The 18,469-nt window shown below is 35.1% G+C and overlaps 3 protein-coding genes across 3 annotated transcripts; 2 read left to right on the top strand and 1 right to left on the bottom strand.

Annotated features, from left to right (window-relative positions):
- The first annotated feature begins 3,980 nt into the window (after positions 1 to 3,980).
- On the top strand, positions 3,981 to 8,914 carry LOC120345817 (alpha-tocopherol transfer protein-like). The gene is made up of 7 exons (XM_039415372.2): positions 3,981 to 4,220; positions 4,348 to 4,444; positions 4,652 to 4,754; positions 5,059 to 5,150; positions 5,443 to 5,544; positions 5,700 to 5,810; positions 8,034 to 8,914. The coding sequence occupies exons 1-7, from the start codon at positions 4,042 to 4,044 to the stop codon at positions 8,190 to 8,192; spliced, it is 843 nt and encodes a 280-aa protein (XP_039271306.2). The 5' UTR covers positions 3,981 to 4,041; the 3' UTR covers positions 8,193 to 8,914.
- A 254-nt stretch (positions 8,915 to 9,168) lies between these two features.
- On the top strand, positions 9,169 to 9,752 carry LOC120346280 (uncharacterized). Its single transcript, XM_039415983.2, has one exon. The coding sequence runs from the start codon at positions 9,220 to 9,222 to the stop codon at positions 9,727 to 9,729; it is 510 nt and encodes a 169-aa protein (XP_039271917.2). The 5' UTR covers positions 9,169 to 9,219; the 3' UTR covers positions 9,730 to 9,752.
- Positions 9,753 to 10,436: 684 nt separating this feature from the next.
- Positions 10,437 to 16,242, bottom strand: LOC120346082 (nucleolar complex protein 3 homolog). The gene is made up of 9 exons (XM_039415729.2): positions 15,262 to 16,242; positions 14,936 to 15,062; positions 14,631 to 14,780; positions 13,974 to 14,209; positions 12,829 to 13,165; positions 11,994 to 12,163; positions 11,295 to 11,495; positions 10,779 to 10,941; positions 10,437 to 10,636 (listed from the first exon to the last, which is right to left on the bottom strand). The coding sequence occupies exons 1-9, from the start codon at positions 15,595 to 15,597 to the stop codon at positions 10,473 to 10,475; spliced, it is 1,884 nt and encodes a 627-aa protein (XP_039271663.2). The 5' UTR covers positions 15,598 to 16,242; the 3' UTR covers positions 10,437 to 10,472.
- Between the last annotated feature and the right edge of the window lie 2,227 nt (positions 16,243 to 18,469).

Below are 18,469 nucleotides of genomic sequence, written 5' to 3' on the forward strand. Positions count from 1 at the left end.
ATAATCTCCAAATTCAAAAGTGTTATGATGTTAAGTTTAGTTATTTCTGTCGCGTTGTGCTACACTCTGTAATGTTACGATTATCATTTTAGCTACATTGATTTCTTCGTGTCGCAATTACACATTATAAATACACGACGATGGACTGTGTTTGTCTTCAGTCCTTGCCTGTCTTTTCAAAATACGACGACAGTTCGTAGCTTGGCTTACACTCAGTGACATTTGTCCGTTTTTGTATTCTTATGCGTTTTAGTTTCCCCGATTCCTTGTTACGGGCGCTCAGCCGTAGATCAGGATAAATGGAACAAGAGAGCAATGCGCAAATATCTGGAAAAGAAGTCAAAAACGAAATATTCGACCCACGATTTCCCCTAATACCACATAATGGACGAAGCCGAAACCGTGGACCATCGTAACTTTTTTGTACCGGTAACCGGACTGCTCTATTCCAGGTTCCGTGACAATGATACTGCGTCTTGTGTCAACGTGAATTAAAATGCCTTGATGATTCTACTCACAACTGTAGTATATATTAAATCGTTAGCGTGTAATTACCTTACACTAACGTACCTACCTACAGTGCGCCACCGATATCGCAAAACATTCAACTTTAGCGTCGCATCGCAAGGTTTTCAAAATCAAAACGCAAGACGGATCACGGTTGGCGGATTGAAAACCGTGTTTCCATGGATAAAAATATTATAGCGAAATTTTGGATGAAATATTCGATCTCATAGGATTCAGAGAACATTTCGGAATAAATGAAAGTAATAGCCTTCTAGTAACAACAATCTTCAATCATTGAAAATTTCAAAGCAATTGGTCCAGTTACCAGTAGTTAAAAAGAGAAACGATTTTTTTCATAATAACTCGAAAAAGATCATTACAATAAATTCTAACAGCATCATAATATTAAACGATCTATAGCTCCATTTTGTGTACAATAAATTATCTATATATATAAAGTCAGAAAGAATAACGGAGTTTTTGTCGATGGTACATATTGGACACGTTAGGTTTATAATTAATTTATTTCAACCATTTGCAAGTTTTGGTAAAAGTATACATTCAATATTGTCTTCATAAAATAAGATGAATATCTTTTTTCCAAAATGCTGTCATATATATGATATGACGTTATATGACTGACAGCTGTTTATATGGCGAAGTGGCATATATACCGTATTTCCCGGCGAATAAAGTCTACTCGGTAAATAGGAGGAGGCCCGTTTTCAAGCATGAAAAAATGGGTTTTGGCATATAACTGGCCAATGAGACGGTAGTAAAATCGCATCAACATCGTAATCTCAAATTACCATGCAAAGGCTTTTGAGCGTCGCCGCGTTTGCGCATTGGTTAAAATAGCCTATAGTGACTTTTCTTGTAGCATAATATCCAATCCATAACAACTACGGCAATTCAAACTGTCTTTCAATTTTAATCTAATTGTGTTCAACGTAACTCGCGATTGCGTCCACCATATAAGAACATTACCGATCTAAAATAACACCACAATCTGCGGACATAATAATGTGAGATAATTTATATGATTATATTTAGTTTTGATAAATAAATATATATAAATATACATGTAAAGTGTATATATGATAATCACAGCATTGAAATTCCAGATTCACAGCGCGAGAATGCTGATTTATTTAAAACTAACCTGATGAGGACGTGTGGGATGCTATCGCCGAGGGTATTTTATGGTCCAAATTAATTAAATAATAATGCGATACCAAAAAAACAAAAATTATCTTACTCGCCTAATAAGACAACTCCCCCAAACTCAGGCCAAAAATTTGGGTCTAGAAGAGCGACTTATTCGCCGGGAAATACGGTATATTTATATATAGTTATGTATATGTGTTGAAATAGGCAGGCTTGTCCATGGGAAACGTCCCATGGGATGGGATAGCACACAATTGTATTTCCCATTGGACACGTGGGACATAAAAATCGTATGATTTTCGGGAAATGATGGTAAAACATTTCATTGTGGATTTCGTGTCCATATATTTGAGCATAGCTCTCTTGTTATTAGTTATATAGAGCAAAATATATTCGGCATTACCAATATAACTCGTATAGAGTCTGATGGACACATATATAATAGTTATGAATATAAACCTAACAAAGTCCGTAAATTTTGTTGTTTTGCATGTCTCTTCGTACATGTAGTCCTATTTAGTAGACGCTAACTCTAAATTTAACAATTGGATTTTTTTGAATTTTATTCCAATGGGAATCTCATGGGATGGGATGGGCATAATTGTTATGGGATGGGATGGGAATGGGACAGAAAAATATGTCCGAGCAAGAACAAGCCTGGAAATAGGATATTGCGGATATATATATATACTGTTTTGTTAATTATTGATTGTTGATTATTGTCAGATACGATATAATGGCATCAGCATTCAAAGCAAATTTGGACAAGAGAAATGAAACTTGGCCAACCACGGATTTTGGATCAATATGTCACAAATACAAATATTTCAGCCTGACAGCCCAAGGCAAGTCGTGCCTACTAATTACTAAATATATCCTCGTCTTCAACGAGCATTAAGGTTTGGACAAAGAGTAATCACGACTCCAATAGCAATCATCGTACCATGCCGTGGTGCCTGGGCTTGAATTAATTATTTCGGCTTCAATATAGTTAGATAGTCGTCATAATATTGTGCTATTAGCACGGCGCACCAATCGCCTAGCCCTAGCCACTTTGAAGCTTGGAATAGGGTCCGATGTGTGGTATAATCTCGGGGAATGGTCTGCTCTATAAAAAGGTATTTATTAGGTTATCATTATAGATACTGGGTTTTATATTAGGCGTAGCTACACAAATATTTCAGACTGATTTCAATCTAGTTAGATAGCTCGTTAAAGTGCACCCCGTGTTATAATATTATGAGTGCTAGCACAGTGCGCTTATCTAGTCGTCATTTTTGAAGTTAGAATGAGGGCGACGCATGGTATAATCTCTGATAATGTCCCCGTCCGCAAGGAAATATTGGGCTATCAATATAAACACTGGATTTAAATTTTGGAGCAAATACACAAAATTTAGTGCCAATAACCAATAAAGTGCAATCAATGTTTTGTGTAAAAACTTTTATATATCAAAAACATGGTCTAACAATTTAAAACCTGACAAACAACTAATAGTCATAAATTATTGTACTCGTTGGTGTTATATCGAAGGCAGAACTAGATATGCTGTGAACAACCCAAAACATATTGTTTAGCAATAACGTAATTGCAAACTTTTTTCGAATATATTATCAGGATGGTTCCTTTTGACGTGATTAAATATTATCTTGCCCGGTTAAAACAATTCGCAGTTGGAATATTTTTAGAAAATATTTTCGTGCTTCGATCTTGCTGATTATATAATCAAAACCATTACCCATGTAGAATATTCAGAGTTCAGTAACTCCAGTAAATCCTCGTAGTCAACCATTAACCGCGGTATCCCCGTTACGTAACTCGACTTTATGTAACAAAGGTTGAAGGATATTATGTTTACTTTATCGAGTTACACAACAGTACACTGTTAAAATGTTCACACAATATTTGAGCAATTCCGCGTTATTTGTTCCCAAACAGTACAAAACGACGAGTCATACATGACATAATACTCCGTTATGCAACGAAATTCGGAATCAAATAAACTGTTACTTATATATATCGACTAATAAGATGAAAATCTTGTTCAAGTCAGCTTGCCTAATGATTTCTATAATTTTACTGTTGATTGTTTTAGCTAAACTACGACCTCGTACTGTTGTAATGTCTTTATATTTTTATGTCAGTGGGATTTGATTGAGCGTCAGTGGTATTACCAGGTTTATGATTTAGTCACGTAAAGATTTATTTACATCTAACGAATAAATGCTGTTGATATAATAGGGTAGTATGACAAAATCAATTTCCTGGCAAAATGTAGACTTATTTGTGTGCAAAATATACTCATCTTTTAATTTTTCTACGTAGATAATTTTGGTTTCATATGAAAATAGACAGTAGCCTGTCAATATGGGTGTTAGATATGAATGTGACCTACCATCAGATGTTCTGAAGAAAGCTGTAGCAGAATTGAACGAACCTCAAGATAATGATGCCAGACTTGCTGAAATCGATAAACTACGTAATAGATTCGAGGAGGAACAAGATGATCTTGAACTCATTCGAACAGATGACATGTTTTTCTTGAGGTTAGATTTTGAAGTTTTGATATAAGCTTGTAAAGTATCACACAATTAGGCATTTTGGCGTGTTCGAACCCACTGATTTATATTTTGGTAGACGAAAAGCCAAGGATTAAAATGAGTTTTTTTTTAGGTTTTTACGAGCAAAGAAATTTAAGCACGAGAAGGCCTACAATATGCTTGTGAACTATCACAAACAGAGAAGGGATTTCAGGGAAGTTTTTGACAAGGTAACAATTAATGATTTGTTAACTAAATTACATTAATCGTACTATTACTGTAAGGTGTGTTTAAGTATGGGCAAATGCTGTTTATCCCATTGGTATATTTCTACATTCCCCTCCATATGTACCTTTGCAGGCGGGAGTATTATATTTATGTCCGTATCACTACCCGAGAGAAACTATTAGTAAAATTAGAAGCATTTTTGTACACAGGTGGACAATCCTGAAGCTCTCACAGAATATATGATGAATGGAGCTGTTGTCCCAATCAAGCAAAAAGCATCCGATGGCTCTGCAGTGGTGATTGGTCAACCCGGTACGTTCAATTTTAGTCGAATGCGAACGCTATTCTTCGCAGATATGATTAAATTTTTTCAAAATATTATGCTCGAATGTAATTTAGTTTGTCCATGATTTTTTTTCTGCCATTGAAAAGAAGTGTATATTCAAATTAAACACAGATAAAATTTTGTGTAGATTATTTTGTAATTGCTGATTCAAAACCTATTTGGGGAAATAGATTTTCATTCCGCAATGCATCTTTTTGAAACTATAGGGGAAATAAAAATAGGAAAAGGAATAAAGAATAGCGGCGAATAATTATTGAATTGTTTTTCCAGGTAAAGGAATGCCTGATACAGCATTGATGTCTGATTTCCTGGCTATGATCATTTTGGTTACCGAGAATCTACTGAAAGATGAGACTATTACCGTGAGTACTCGATAGTATTTGAGGCTATGAACTGAAAAGATATACCGTCCATGTATTGGAATAAAGCATGTCATTAGGAAAGCCATCCTTTTTACAAACTATACATAGATATATGAAGCCACAAAACTGCTCATCCCGATTCACCTCGACTTATACTTTGATCACTCGCAAATTAACACTGACGAAAAAATATATATACTTAGTCAGTGGGATAGCTTCTATTATAAGATGGCCCTAATAGTCAGAAATCATGAAACTGCTTTTATGATTTGCTAAATATTTCCAATCACAGGTTTACGGAATGACCGTCATAGTCGACTACTCGAACTTCAATCTCAACTTACTGAAGCAATTCACTCCATCATTTGGAAAGAAATTTGGCGGAGTTATGGCGGTAAGTGTGAAATATATTGAGTCATAATCGTTTAGAACTCATAAACCGCATCGCTGTGATACTAAGTCTGGAAATTGTTGCAAAGGCAACAATTATGCTAATAAACATTTTATTCAGAATATGTTATAACAGTGGTTGCACAATGTTTTTTACAGGACGCGATGCCTGCAAGATTGAAAAGCATGAATGTTGTAAATGAATATAAGATATTCACAATAATTTACAACATTATGAAACCATTTACCCGAGAAAAAATGCAGAAAAGGGTAAGGAATAACATTTTCTATCAGTTTAGGGTTAACTCTTTGAACTCTGACGTCTCTGAGCGAAGTTACCCTGAAGGTTCGTGGCGCCGTATTGGTAGAACAATAAAATAAGTCTAAATATTGGCTATTTGGCACGCTTATAACTTTTTACCAATTATAGGTAGCACGTTGTGTGGCATTTCAATCGGAAGGAAATTTTATCGTGCATTCAGAATGTATTTTCCATTTCGAAATACATTTTGTCAAAATTAATAAAATTGACTCTAATCTAACAGTGATTTTTCTGCATGTATGTGAGTTTTGGCTTGAAATTTTGTTATTTTGGTACAAAATATACTGCAAATAATGGATGTTCATAAAGAGTTTTTTATAAGCTTTTTGTTGATATTCGAATTACTATTGTGGCTGCCATATAACCAATTTTATATTTAAATATTTAATTGTGTATCATTGTGTCGGGTGAACAACTTCGATAAGCGGCCATGACGCACTGATTACGCAGCTACGCAAAAGCCGATCACGTGACTACCGTCATGAAGATGTTGATAAGTACGTTCGAAACGTATTGCGTGGCAAAATGCGCAAGATAACTTTCACGACGACGTTCTCAGCGGGGCATCGGTCGCCGAGTTTCGATATGATATTAACCCTGTATGGATTGAAGTACCGACGTCGAGTAATGCGTGCAGTAATAGCGAAGTGAAGGTAATATCGTCATATAAAATTTCACGTGGAAAATGTTTTATTCGCCCATCAGTATTTGTTCAAATATCAACCAAAATAAGTACTTGCCTGCTCTGCAGATCAAAATATCTGATTGTACGAATGTTAGGCGAAGCAAGTGGATGGATCAATATCTGAGAGAACTAATAATGCAGAAAGAGCAACTCTTATTCCAACAATATCATATGCGTCGCCAGAACCTACCGCAAAACGCCAGTTCTAATAATAGATGCGTCGTATGCAGCAAAATTTACATTATTGCCAAAAAACCAATCCAGCTGCTAAAGACAAAGCGTTGCTGAAACGATGCGAGACAGTATATAAGTACAAATACTGTAATGAGTACCTATGTATAGGTAACAGGTCCAACAACCATTGGTATATCTGGCACAACAAAGTGCAATATTAGATTTAGAATGTGTCTTTTATCTGCATAATATTTTCATGTTCTTCATTGTTCCGGGCACAACAAAGTGCAACATTCAATTTAAAAATTTTAGCAAGCAGTCTTTTATGTACATACATTTTTCATGGTCTTTATTGTTCCGTTATTTGCTAATAAAATCACAATCTTGTTCATATTGCGTATACGTAACCACAACTTGAGCGGGCAGTCAAAGAGTAGTGAGAATTTTGAATGCGTAGCATCGGGTTAATTAATTACTTCCTCCGGACATTTCAATAATAACATCTCGACGTAACGTTATTGCGGATATCGTCACGTTTAGTTGCATTTGCGTAATATACGTAAAGTTGTGCGTGACGAGACGTTGCCTCTCTTCAATGAGAACATCATTTTGACGCAGCGTCGATGTTAAATCTACAGATAATCTAATATATTTGACCATAAAATTTGAATGGCTCATCGTGAAATAGTTTTGGATACGTATATAAAAAGCTATTCAAATTCTCCACATATATTGCCGATTGAATATGTGGCTATTTAGGCAAGAAGTCGAAATTCTTTATATTAAATATTTGTTATCATACAATAATTCCATACGCACTTTCAAATTGCCAATTTTACTGAAACATCGTATATTAGAGCACCGATATTTACAATATAATTAGTCCCAATAACAAGCTTTCATGCAATATAAAATTTATTTAAATACTCATTGTTGTTCTTGAGATACGAGATCATAAAGTTGATTCCTTCCGACACGAAAAACAAGCCGGTAAACCGGCTTGCCGGGGCACAGAGCGTACTCAAACAAGCCGGTAAACCGGCTTGCCGGGTTCAAGCGGGTTTAGACAAAAAGTTTTGAATGCTTCAGATTGCAGTTCTGCGATCTCGACACAACCCACAAACGATATGAACCTATATATATATACAATATAATAGGAAAAGGCAAGGAAATTATTATTTTTTTTGAACTATGTATCTATTTTTTGCCAAATTAAATTATTTAAAAAAAATGAACAGAAAATAGCTAGCTGGCTAGTTTTATGCAAAATGTGGTTATTTTTAAAATATTTTATTTTTTTTTATTTTTACAGCTCGAACTCCATGGCAGCAATTTTACTAATTTGCACAAAAAAGTCGATCCTACGGGGCTTCCACCTTTCCTTGCCGGAACTGGCCCGGATCTGGACCTGGCGGGCTGGAAAAATAGACTGTTGAAATCAGTTGGCGAAGGAGAAGACACCGCATTGTAATATCCTTGCTTTCGTAACACTCCTTCTATTGTGCATTTTTTGCTTCTTCATGACATTCTTCAAAGATCAAGCACGCGTGTCTTTCAAGACTGTCTTTGATAACCGCTTTTTTTGGCCCAAAATGCCATGCCTTCATCAAAATAAATTATGGGATGTTTCATAACTCTCTAGTCTAGAATGTGCTTACTACGTCAAAGTAAGGAACAGGAATGCATATATGAATAGCCTTCAATTTATCCGAAATTGTCTTCAATAGGAAGTTCCTATCCTAGCCCCATGCATGAGCTAATCATTTGTTCTACAAGGTAGCTCTAACTGAAATTGGTATGTCAATGTAGTTTGTGTAAAGGGACGAATAAATATACACATGGTTTACTATCTACATAAAAGACATTAAGAATGATTAACTGTGATTTGCGTGCTATTATATCACGCAATTGTTGTGCATTCGGTTGTAACATGACATATATACTGGGTTGTAGCGCAAAAAGGGTCATGTTTAAAAATTCATATACAAAAATTCTGAGGTCTACCAGCGAATTTTATAGCAATTGTCAAAGGTTCATATGTGATACCCTTTCAAGATCAAAGTTAAATGAATACCTCATTTGCCAGACGTGTGATTGAAATATGAAGGAGAACTATTTATTCCAGTATTCCTCTGTGTGCTGTACTTTCATATTTGATCTTGTAATATAACTGTGTGCAATAAAATCTGAGATTTTATTATATTAAATTATTAAAACTTCAGTAAAAACGGTCAGAGGCGTTTATGCAGTGTAAGGCAATAGCAGCAGAAGTTAATAATGAACACTTACAATTATTTTTGCTAATGCTCAATTGCAGAAGATTAAAAGTAGGAAGGTATGCATTTTTGAAATTTACGTCATAAAGATATGAGAATTACTGAATGACAACAATTATTTAATAATTTCTGAAAGTGACGTCACAATTAAATCTGAATGTTAGATTACCTAAATTGTTTACCTGAAAAAGCCACTTCTGAATATCGAGGCGGACTGTAGCCATGAATATGGATTTACCAGAAAGACCAAAGCCAAGTGTTCGATTTAGCGATGATAGTTACGGTACAACTGTTAGTTCAGTTGCTGATGTCCCACTGAAAGAGACACTTGAGAAAACAGATCTGCCTTCATTAATTGAGAAAGATTCCACTTGTTATTCTGAGAAGTCTCTTGAGGACCGGCCTGTCTCGGCGAAAGACGAATCTGATTCAATTGCTGAATCATCCGACAGCGAGGAAGAACGGGTTATAGACAAACCAAAGAAGGTAGAGAAAACTCCGAAAGAGCAGGGCATTTTACCTGCTAGATTCAGTAACGCTCGGAAGTTTCAGGGATATGGAGTGAAGATTGATGCACTTTATCGAACTACGGCTTCTGATTATGGAAGCCGACCGCCTACCGAACTGACAATGCCCAGTAGATATTACGGATTCACAAGAAAATTTACAACTCATCTGAGTGTTTGCGGAATGTATAGAAATCATTCTGTTAATTCGAAATTAGACAAGTAATCAATCTGTTGACGTGTAACTTATGTATTAATCTACGTGTGTTAATGAACTCAGACAATCGCGCATTGCAAGCGAAATTCGAAAAAGAGTAGTCATTCATACGCACCGATGTTTGTTTGACCAACTTCATAACAAAAGCGCATACTTATTTGATCAAAGACATCAAACGTTAACTGGTGTGAGGCGGTGGGCGAATTGCAATAGTCACGCCTGCAATGGCCTCGCTACGATTATTATATATCAGCGTTTCTCGAATCGTATTCCGCGGAACACTGCTGTACCGAGAGCTTCTTCAGATGTTCCGCGGAAACAGGGATCGAAATTGAGACTAAATTGGTTGCCAATTTTTTATTATCAATTTTATCTTCTAATCTCCCAGTGTTCCACGGGGCAAGATAAAAAGCGTAAGTGTTCCAGGACGAAAAACGCTGATAGACTTAGTGGGTGAATTTACTGGACTCATCACAAGTTCTAACTACGAATCAGCCGACCCAGACTAAACTCCACTGGCTCACGAGCTGGGGTTCGCCATGAGAGCAAGCAAACTTAATCTTTCCTCACAAAGAGATAAATAGGTACCGTAATCGGCATTCACAAAGATATGACTAACCTACCCGCTAGATATAGCAAGCTGTCTAATTATCAATACAGTTAGCTAAGGTGGTATTCATAACCAAAGAACAAAAAAAATAGTCACACAACAGAAATAATGTAGTAGTTATATTTTGAAACTATCCGACAAATCATCTATGTCTATGTTGTTGTTCCTTAGCAGAGTCCCGTAATATTTTACTGGATTGCTTTCTCAAATCAGGACAATAATGTCTTCTGAGTGCATGAAGTTCCCACAAACAAGCAGATGTTGCTCCACAATGTTCAGGATCTTCAAGTTCCGGCAAATACACACCTGTATCAGAGTACAATCAGTTTATATGCTATTGCCAAACAAATAGAGTTGTCTTGAGAGTCGGGCATACACGCATTTCACAGGGCATTAAGTTTACGTATTGGTGAAAAGTTGGATAAATTTAATTTAAGATAATACTTACCTTTGGCTTGTGACTCAATATCGAATAGAGCATTTGTTTTAGTGTTGCTTTGAATCAATTTAGATGTGATAACTAAAACAGCTTTAGCTGAGCTTGCTGGGTGTAGATTAAGTGATAAAGCAGCTAGCCGTTTGATGAATGCTTGCAGTCGACCAAGTGTTACCTGAAAACAAGTTATAATTCAGTTGAGAGACTGACATTCCATACCAATCAGTGCCTTCCAACCTTGTTTCAAGTCAACTTTTACTGCCAATTTTCATAAGGTAAATATTTTAAATCACAAATACATCCGGAACTACAACTATTTCAGTAAAATCGACATTGATACAAAATCACCAAACATAAAGACATACGGGTAAAGACATTGAAACAACATTACATTAAAGGAAACTATGGCAAACAACATTCTTTCTTTGTTGAAGTATATCAAGCCGGCATGTCTATCAAAAGCACCAACCCCATCAAAGTTGATTCTGCTGCAATATTTTTGAAAATTGACAGGAAAGGAAAGCGTACCTGCCGTCTTCTTTTGTTGAGCATTATATTCAAACAATTCATTGTTAAATTCAGATCACTAAGTCGATTTTCATCTCTCCCTCTTTTGACGTTTCGTTTATATCCAGTAGTTGAATAAATTAGCTGAAACAACGCCTCATATAAATGCTTATAAAATTCAGTCGGATCAATATTGAGTGCCTCTCCTTGACCAGATAAGACCTGTAGAAAAAAATTTGATTATGATAAGAAAGCAAAATTGTACTTGATGCTTGACAACAGACTAACTCGGTTGAAAGTTAGCTGCTGGTTCAACACTAATTAACTGGCCCACAAATGGGGGAGAATCGAATATTAGAGGAGTGTTGTAATGGTAAGATGGTTCACTCAAAAATATATTTTATCTTCCTTTAGCATCTGAATCTTTATTTTGGACTGATAGATGAAAAGCAGTGGATTGCCAATTCTTAGGTAATCTAATCTGCTTTATCAGTGCCTAATAAGTTCATTCAAACAAATTTCATGTTCACATTTTAGAAAAAAAGATTCTTCATCAATCCTTCCATTATACACAAGGTATTCAAACACTGTGTGTAACTAAATCCTGGATAAAACTCATACTTATGAAAGTGGGATTACATCATAAGCATTCAATCTTCAAATCAAATAGTCAATGTTGTGGATGTATGATTGTTGTCTAATAACTTTCATTCCATTTACCTTAAATGCAGTTGATATACAACACAAGTTTTGCCTATAATTAAGATCACCAGAAGATATGAGATTCTGTAGAACTTGAATCAAATCACTGAAAAAATCTATGTTGATCAGATGTGCGAATTGTGCAAGACCTTCCAAAACAGAATTCAATAGCCTTTCTGGCCTTTGACCTGAAAAATATCATTATATACTTAAATAAGTAAACATGAACCATTCATTCCAGTGTAGAAATCTATAATATTGGATAGGATCTACATATTTATCCCGGGGGAGCATGGCGAACCACGGCCTCTCGTCCGGTTACCATCCCATGTTTAGGATTAGTTAGTTATTTGTTTTTTGAAAGCCTGGACTTGATGGTGGAGGAAGCCGTAACTGACCAGCGGTTACGTGAACCACCCTACGGCGGCGAGGAGTCAAGCAATCCTCCCGCATATAATCATCTCCGCATGGGTTTCGAACCTGTGAACCCACGCAGGGTTGCAGCGAGTTGAATCATTTTAGAGTTTCCAAGCAAGTAGATATTGAGTCATTTTGTACATACAAGTATATTTCAAGTCACCAAGAATGATATAACCCAAATGAAACAGTTTATTTGGTTAAAATCTGCACAGAAAGATTATAAAATCAAACAAAATTTCTTCCTTACATTTCTTTTGGTTTAAAATTTACACAGAAAGAGTATAAAATCATACAGAATTTCTTCCTTACATTCCTTTTGTTTCAAAATTTACACAGAAAGAATATAAAATCATACAGAATTTCTTCCTCACATTTCTTTTATTACAAAATTTACACAAGAAGAATATAAAATCATACAGAATTTCTTCCTTACCTTTCTTTTGTTTCAAAATCCTAAAATACACCAGAAAAACTTGCTGAATAATTTCAGTGTGATATTTTATTTTTGTTTCCCTCCTTTCTGTGGCTTCTGTTTCCTTGAGTTCATTCTGCAATTTTTCTTGGCGCTTCAAATGCTTTCGTTGACCTCTTGACAACCTCTTCTTTTCCACAGCAGCCTTTTTCTTATCCTTTGCACTCAATTTGTTAGGTTGACGAGACATCGCTTCAAAATCAACATGGTTTATATGTAACGACAATAATGTGTCAAGAACCTCAGGACGAATCCTTCTCTTTGATCCACTTTCATCTTTTATTAGTTTGCATAATACCTGTCAAGTTGCACAATATGGACACACATATTAAATATTAGGTTTTGTCAATAATTGCAGGCCTGAAAAATGAAGCCAATGATGGCAGAGGGATTGGCATGCCGGATTGCAGTCATTACAAACATTTTAAGATGTGGGAATTGTTAGTGGATAATATAAATCTGAGAGTGTCAATAAACATATGTCAATCAAAAAAATAGAAAAGATATTGTTAATACCAGAAAGAGCTATGAGCCTTTTGAACATGTAAATTGCTAGCATAGAAGACTCTTCTACATGCAATTAGCAACACCATCAAATACCACATCAAAAGAAATATGTTTTTGAGCTATTTTATGTATGGCATACGTCACTAGGTATATGTCCTTATCCTATCTCAGCTATAATTTTCAGTTAAAATATAAATTACGGTAGTTGAATTAATGAATACAAAAACTTTATGTTCATGCATTACAAACTGGACTAGAATATTGACGACAAGTCAAGCACAATTACGACTAAGCTTTACAGATAGGGGAATCCACAATTTTACTTTAGTTCTACATGTTTATTAACAGCATGCATTCCTGTATAAGCATATAGTATTGAAACTGTAACTATACATTTGGAATGGGAGCTCCAGAAGTATGTACACCACGATGGCGCACATCCTGAACATAGTATTTATACCAGGTTAGGGTTCAGGTTGTGCGCCATGTTGGTGCACATACTTCGGGAGCGCCTTGAAATGAACATAATAAAATTATCTAACATTGACCACAATACCTATATAAACCAATCCCAGTCCTCTTTATAATACAATACTTACTTTGATTGTTGCCAAAGATGCCTCTCCTGATTTATCACTTCGGAAAATACTTCTCACAGAATTACAACACATTTCTGATATTTGTTTATTGCTAGAATTTGTTAGAGGCACAAGAACCATAACGATATTGTTATGAAAGTTGAAATGTGTTGTCTTTTCATACAATTCACAAAGAGATTTGACTGCCAAGAAAGTCAATTCTTTTTTCTCTTCTCCAGAAAGAATAGGATTTTTCTCTGAATAACATTGCATAAGTGTTTAATAATAACATAAGCATATATGAATATCACAAGTTAGAGCCGTATGTACATCTGCTAAAGCTGGAAAGTATTTCCACCTTTTCTGCAGATAAGGCAATGCCAATATTTAATTGGATAACCAAGGAGCAAGAAGAAATGGATTACCGTGTTTTATGAACCATATTATAAAGGCCATCATCATTCACAAAGGACGCACCAGACTACACAGACACAGTTTTCAAAGCAATGACGGTACAAAAAAGCACTACCTGATCCATACATTAGGCGCACCGGCTTACATGACGCACAATCGATTTTGGAGATAAAATAGAATTGAAAGTGCCTCTTATCGCCCGTAAAATACGGTAATACCAATGTAAAATACATGGCCTATTATGACTAGTAATAAATTTCTAACCATTCTTTTCTTTTTTTAAAACTTTTTCCAAGCTCTCTAAAAAACTTCTATAGTGTCTCAGTAACCCTTCTTCAAAGTCCACCAATGTTCGAACTTCTTTGCTTAATTTCACAGACTTTTCATCTTCGGTTCTTTCCCTGATTCGATAACCTACAAAATTTCACACAAAAGAACGTTTCATAAGATTATCATCATTTAGAGAATTTCCTAAAATAATATGTTTAAAATATCTACACCTATAGATAAAACAACTAGCGTATATACTATGTGACAGATTTTAAAGTTGTTTCAATCATATACCATACCTGGTATAATGTCAGTGAAGACACAGGCCATTGATGCCATAGCTAATTTACGAATAATAAAACAGGTCTCCATTGGTTTTTCTGTCCACATCATGTTTTGAAGTTTCTTCAGAATGCTGAAGTGAATCTGAAAACAATATTAACTAAAAATTGTTTTTCCAATTTGAAGGGAAACAGACAGAGTATTTGTCGACATATTGAATTATGGTAGTTTATGACTAAATAGTTCATAATCCTAAACAGTTTAGATCAAGTAATCAAGAAAAAAGTAATCAAGAAAATTACAGTGTGTATATACATATATACGGTATATATAAATATAATACCTGGGGTTCATTGACTATGTTTGAACACATTTTAGCAATCTGCATCTTTATTTGTTGAACATTTAATTTGGGTTTCTCTTCAGGTTTATCCATGACTTCATCATCTTGATGATCACCTTCAATTACACCATTCTCCACCACATCATCTACATAGTACTCTTCATACTGCTTAATCACAGCCCCAGAAATATCCTTGATTGGCAATAAATGCTTTATCTTTTTAGACGAATCTTCTTTTACATAAGATGTTGATATCCTTGCCACCTTCTCATACTGCGGCACGTTTTCAGAAAGGCGCCGCTTTCGTCTTCTGTCTGCTTTGGATGCCAGTACCATTTTAAATCTGATACAGCCTATATTTGTTTTCTAGTCACAAATGCTTAACAGGTAAGAACAATATTTGCATTTATTATTCATGTTATCAATCTTTGGACAAAAATCACAGGAACAAGGTTGTTTTTCTCCGCAATATAACAATGAACCATGCAAACTAGAGCGATTTCATACTTTAGCTTCAATTTATGGTACTTAATAAAAAGCACAATTGATGGAACTTCTTTGTGTAAAAATTGATTTCACATTATAATATATCAACTCCAGACGAATGCCCAACAATAAAATATACCCGGAAGACCAGAATAACAAACTATTCCATTATTAACTGAACACCCATGAATTTCATATTGCAATGTATAAAATTAGCTAACAATCACAGAGAAATCAAATACAATATAGGGATATTGAACAGTGAACATCCACTCATATTTATAAATAACTTGTAATATTGCAAAAATGATATTGTTCAAACTAATAAAACCATAGTTTGAAATACAAGGTTCAGATTTTCAACAATCCCAGAAACCATGATCACATATAGAGAGAAATTCAAATCACAAATCCATTGCCAACAACTCTTATATACCTTAACTCTTTACTATTGAGGTCAATTTCATTAAATTTTAATAATTCTCATTCAATATCAATATATTAAATTTCTTGAAATACCTAGTTTGGGGTATTTATTTGTTTTGGGAAGGAAAGTTTGAACATGGGAAACCCATCTAGCCAAATTTCTATATGTTTTATTAATTTCTTGGTATGAGAGTCGAGACACAAATTCATGTACTGAATATAGCAATAGAACATCTGCTACAGAAAGCATGTTTCCTGCAATATATGTATTCTGGCATAAATGGTTTTCAATTTTCGTTATGAAGTCATTAAAAAGGAGAGACTTTGAAGCTTCTGTTCTCAATTCGAGCCACTGCCATACAATTGCATGAACTTCGGGATTTGTGCCTGTCAAATCATTTTTCTTCCATAGATCAGAGAGATACCAAGCAAGGGTTGCATAACCAGAAAGTTTACATTCATCACACGTTGGTATATTACTTTTATCCAGTTTTAACTTTAACTTTTTTCCACCAAGGAAACTGTTGAATGCTGAAAGCTCCTCAAGTAGATCAGACGGTTGCGGCATATTTGTAGATTTGATATCAACCTTCTACTAGAACAGTTTATAATTTTTTCAGCTTTTTATTTAGTTAGTGCTAAAGTCAGAAAGTACGGTACGGTACCAGTTTAAACTAAAAATTTAGATAACGTTATATGACTATAACTGTATAAATTTCATTACGGTATTATTTTTAAACAACTCTCAAACTCCAGAACTCTCAAGAAAGTCATTAACTCAACTGTATAAATTTCATTACGGTATTATTTTTAAACAACTCTCAAACTCCAGAACTCTCAAGAAAGTCATTAACTCAAAGTCCCAAACCGCTTATTCCATCTGGAAAACTACCGCTACGAGGTCCAAAACGTCTGAAAACTAATAAATATCCGTGGATAAACCTATAAATTTTTGTGTAAACGTGTAATCCTGACTATGGTACTCAAATTATTCGGGAATCCTGAAAACACATGCGATGTTTTTCTGACCCTTGACCCCCTGAAATTCTCCATAAAACCGGCACTTGAGTATGGACCACACCTCAATGGTATGGACCAGGGGTCTCAAACTCAATTTACCTGAGGGCCACTGAGACAGAGTCTGAGTGAGTCCGGGCCGCATCAGGTTTTCCACAATAAACGGTTAGCTTAGAAATAGTAAATCTTCTAAAAGTTCTTTATTTTTTATTCTTGCAAAATAAGTCAAAAACATAAATGTAAGTAGTTCCGCGATGGACCTTCCCCCAAGCATCGACTTCCTTGCTTATTCCGTAACATTGGCTAATCAGCAAGACCAAACTGACGTAACAATAGACGTTTTCGCAACCACTTATTAGACACTTTTGTCATTCAAAAAGATTTTCAAGCATGTTTGTAAACATTACCGCGTTTTTGCATGCTATTTGTTAGTTTTTGGTTGCATTTCGAAAATTTAAGTATGAATCAAAGAACTCAATGATCATTCTGTCTGCTTTGGAGTCGTAGCTTATTTGCAGTAATCAAAAATTAGTTTAGAAATAGCTGTGATAGACTAGGCTAAACTTCTCTACGGGTAGCCTACTATTGAAAAACAGGTTGTTGAATGTTGTGAATCAAAATGATGATGTGAAACATATACCCCAACTCGCGAAGCCAACTCTAAAATGAGCACCAAAAAATTTGCAATGGTAAAGTATAGATAAAATTTTCTCGGGGTCGAAGGTCGGTGAAAGCAATGACATTAAACAATTTTAATGTCATTGGTTTGAAACACATACCCCATTTTACTGGCGCCAACTCGCAAAAGCATTCTTAAAAATAGCCCCGAAATTTTTGCAATGGTAAGGTATAGGAAGAATTTTTCTGGGGACAAAGGTCGGGGAAAGGTCCACTGCAAAATTTTTGTACTTATGCATGTTTCCCAGATCATCCCAGAAACATGCATGATTGAGTTGCATGTTGTCATTACGTCTTCAAATGAAATGTACATATATCCATGCCTTTGTCAGGAATGAACAGGATAACCGACAACGTAAGTAAACGCTTTCTATGCGAGAACAGCATAGCCTTAAGATGGCACTACAAGGCAATAATTTCCGGCCCTCATAAATCTTTGAAAAATCAATCATTTTCATTTCGAAATTATTGAATGATTGCCATAATAAGACTGAAGTGATAAGTCAATTATTAAAGCAATTATCTCAAACAGACAGAGCACATGCTCAACATATTATCAAGGACAAACTGTCCTTTTACAGCTGAGTGAACTTTATTTATA

This window comes from Styela clava, chromosome 8 (assembly GCF_964204865.1).
Source record: "Styela clava chromosome 8, kaStyClav1.hap1.2, whole genome shotgun sequence".
NCBI lineage: Eukaryota > Metazoa > Chordata > Ascidiacea > Stolidobranchia > Styelidae > Styela > Styela clava.

Excerpts from the sequence above, each read along its gene's own strand:
- LOC120345817 (XM_039415372.2), top strand. The coding sequence starts at position 4,042 with ATGGGTGTTAGATATGAATGTGACCTACCATCAGATGTTCTGAAGAAA. Across the intron at positions 4,445-4,651 it reads TCAGGGAAGTTTTTGACAAG|GTGGACAATCCTGAAGCTCT; the intron begins GTAACAATTAAT and ends TTTTGTACACAG. Across the intron at positions 5,811-8,033 it reads GAGAAAAAATGCAGAAAAGG|CTCGAACTCCATGGCAGCAA; the intron begins GTAAGGAATAAC and ends TTATTTTTACAG.
- LOC120346280 (XM_039415983.2), top strand. The coding sequence starts at position 9,220 with ATGAATATGGATTTACCAGAAAGACCAAAGCCAAGTGTTCGATTTAGC.
- LOC120346082 (XM_039415729.2), bottom strand. The coding sequence starts at position 15,597 with ATGGTACTGGCATCCAAAGCAGACAGAAGACGAAAGCGGCGCCTTTCT. Across the intron at positions 15,063-15,261 it reads ACATAGTCAATGAACCCCAG|ATTCACTTCAGCATTCTGAA; the intron begins GTATTATATTTA and ends TATTGTTTTCAG. Across the intron at positions 14,781-14,935 it reads CTTCACTGACATTATACCAG|GTTATCGAATCAGGGAAAGA; the intron begins GTATGGTATATG and ends GAAATTTTGTAG.